This window comes from Cannabis sativa, unplaced genomic scaffold (assembly GCF_029168945.1).
Source record: "Cannabis sativa cultivar Pink pepper isolate KNU-18-1 unplaced genomic scaffold, ASM2916894v1 Contig1, whole genome shotgun sequence".
NCBI classification, from domain to species: domain Eukaryota; kingdom Viridiplantae; phylum Streptophyta; class Magnoliopsida; order Rosales; family Cannabaceae; genus Cannabis; species Cannabis sativa.
The window spans coordinates 1,378,599-1,381,518 of NW_026870037.1; the positions used below are offsets into that span (position 1 = coordinate 1,378,599).

The 2,920-nt window shown below is 37.5% G+C and overlaps 1 protein-coding gene across 1 annotated transcript; it reads left to right on the forward strand.

Annotated features, from left to right (window-relative positions):
- The first annotated feature begins 483 nt into the window (after positions 1-483).
- Positions 484-1,958, forward strand: LOC133032971 (uncharacterized). The gene is made up of 2 exons (XM_061107461.1): positions 484-969; positions 1,857-1,958. The coding sequence occupies exons 1-2, from the start codon at positions 484-486 to the stop codon at positions 1,956-1,958; spliced, it is 588 nt and encodes a 195-aa protein (XP_060963444.1).
- The last annotated feature ends 962 nt before the right edge of the window (positions 1,959-2,920 follow it).

Sequence of the window (2,920 nt, forward strand, 5' to 3'; positions counted from 1 at the left end):
AGAACTGCTGCTAAGGTGTTGCAGAGTGGATTCTTTTGGCCAACACTATTTAAAGATGCTAGTACCTTTATGAAGGCATGTGATCGTTGTCAACGAATAGGTAATATCTCAAGGAGAAACGAACTGCCTTTAACAGGAATCTTGGAAGTGGAATTGTTTGATGTGTGGGGGATAGACTTCATGGGTCCTTTTCCTTCATCTTTTAGCAATCAATATATCTTATTGGCTGTGGACTATGTGTCTAAATGGGTTGAAACTGCAGCTACACCACAGAATGATGGTAAAACATTTCTCCGCTTTCTGCAAAAGAACATCTTGACTTGGTTTGGTACTCCTCGAGCAATCATAAGCGATGAAGGGAGTCACTTCTGCAACAAATAGTTTGAAGCACTCCTTTCAAGATATGGTGTCCGACATTGAACTGCTTTACCATATCATCCCAAGAGTAATGGCCAAGCTGAAATTTCTAATCGGGAGATAAAGATGATTCTAGAGAAAACAGTGCAGAGATCAAGAAAAGATTTGTCAAGAAAGTTAGATGACGCATTGTGGGCATACAGAACTACTTTTAAAACACCGATTGGCATGTCACCATATCGGTTGATGTTCGGAAAGGCTTGTCATCTGCCGGTGGAGTTAGAACATAAAGCTTTCTGGGCCATGAAGACTCTCAATATGGAATTAAAAGCTGCAGGAGAGAAAAGACTACTGCAATTGAATGAACTAGAGGAGTTTCGTAATGAGGCCTATGAGAATGCAAAAATCTACAAGGAGAGAACTAAGAAGTGGCATGACCAAGGCTTAGTAAGTAAGGAGTTTCAACCTGGGCAGCAAATGTCACTATTCAATTCAAGGTTGAAGTTGCATCCCGGAAAGTTGAAGTTAAGGTGGTTAGGACCATTTACCGTGGTCAAGGTATTTCTATATGGAGCTGTGGAGTTAAAAGGTGAAGGTCCAGCAACTTTCAAAGTTAATGGACAGCGTTTAAAGCTCTACTTGGGAGGTCAATTTGACCAAGCCAAGTCCGCCATTATTCTGGCGCCTCTCTAGACAACAACTCAGCGTCCGACTATACGACGATAAAGACAGCGCTCTTGGGAGGCTACCCAAGTGTTTTCTTTAATTTTTCAGATTTTCTGGTTATGTTTTTATTTTAGGCTTTAGTATTTTTAGTATTTTCAATTTTTAGCTAAGTACCAGACATTAAATTTTTTCCAGTTGAATCGTGAAAAACGAGAAAAGAAAAAAAAATATATTTCGGGACCGAGAACCCAGTGGTCGCGACCCTTTTTGGTAGGTCGCGACCCTTTTTGGTAGTCGCGACCAGGGTCGCGACCTGGGGATTTACAGAACCTCGAATAACTTTTTTTTTGTCCCAGTAGTCGCGACTACCCTTTTTTTCCAGAAACGCCTAAAATTCGCATTTAAGCTAGTCGCGACTAGCCTTAGGGCAAGTCGCGACCAGCTTACGTTTTTTTTCTATAAATATCCTATTTTCCCCCTCATTCAACCCTACACCGAAAATTCAAATTTCTCCTCTTCTCAGCCGACCCTAACCTCTCCCATTCAAAAATTTCAAAATTTTCCTTCCCAAATCTTCAATCCTTTCATCTTTTCTTCAATTTCTCAAACCCAATCCATTCAAAAACCCAATTTCACTCATCAATCTACACATACCATCAAAAACCATCCCAAAAATCACTCACATTCAATCCCAATTCTAGAAATTACCGTTGTTCTTCATCTTCAACCTCAAGCTTTCAAGGACATTCAACAATGGAGGTGGAGTAAAGCTTCTTTGGGTTTGTAAGTATCACTTCCTACAATCTTTAAGGAATTTGATTTACTTGTTATAGATTTTGGGTGGTAATAGTGTGAGTTGTGAAAAGTTATTGTTGATATTGGGTTTGTTAATATTGTATTGTGGTGTTGAGTATTTGGAAATATTATTTGAGTGATTGTGAATTTTTGGGAAGTAGAAAAATTAAGGGAAGGTGCTGCCTAATTTTTTTTTTCTTAGCATTATTTTGAAAAAAAAAAATCAGAAAAAAAGAAGAAAAAAAAATCTGAAAAAAAAGAAGAATAGAAAAGAAAAAAAAAACGAAAACATATTGTATTATTGCTAGGAAGAAAAAAAAATGGCACCTAAGAGAACTAGGCATGTTGAGGAGGGATCGTCATCAAACCCACCAGCTACGGGTTTCGATAGAACCCGGTTTGTCAATGAGGAGGCCCAGAATCGTTTTATGAGGCTGAAAATTAGGGCTTACATTGAAGACCGGGGTATTGAATGTTGGGTTTTATGCCCTAAATAAAACTCATTTCAATATAATCAGATTTACTTATTAATATAGATCAGAAATAACATTTAATGTTGCATGGTTCACATGATTTATTTCATGATTATATGTACATAATGTATAGATTCATCTGAAACCCTTTTCACATACTTGATCCTGTTTATTGTGCCGTCAACACATTGGAAAGTAAACATGACTATGTGAATAAAGTTTCCTAGATTTATCAGACACAGGGTTTTACTGATATGATAATCTACAACAAGAGTTTACTTGTATTTGGAGAAATACTATGTTCTTTCCAGAACATTGGTTAAAGTAAAGCTCAGGTTGGATGCATGGAGTAAGCATCGGAAGGGACCAATATTGAACTTTGACTTAGATTTATTAAACTTACCGTAATATCTATTCAAGTCAATATCGCCTAGTTGATCCTAGATCAAATGTTCTTAATCCTGTTATGATTAGGCTCAATCTTGAAAGGCTATTCGTGTTCTTTGATTTGTTAGTTAAGCCTACTTTTAGGTCAGGGTGATACGTACATTTTGGGAACACGGTAGTGCAATTGAGTGGGAGCGCTAGCATAAACATGGAATCTATAGCTTCTATCTGGCGAATAGTAA

Coding starts and splice junctions, on each gene's coding strand:
- LOC133032971 (XM_061107461.1), top strand. CDS start 484: ATGATTCTAGAGAAAACAGTGCAGAGATCAAGAAAAGATTTGTCAAGA. Junction 970..1,856: donor AAGGTCCAGCAACTTTCAAA/GTTAATGGACAG, acceptor TACTTGTTATAG/ATTTTGGGTGGTAATAGTGT.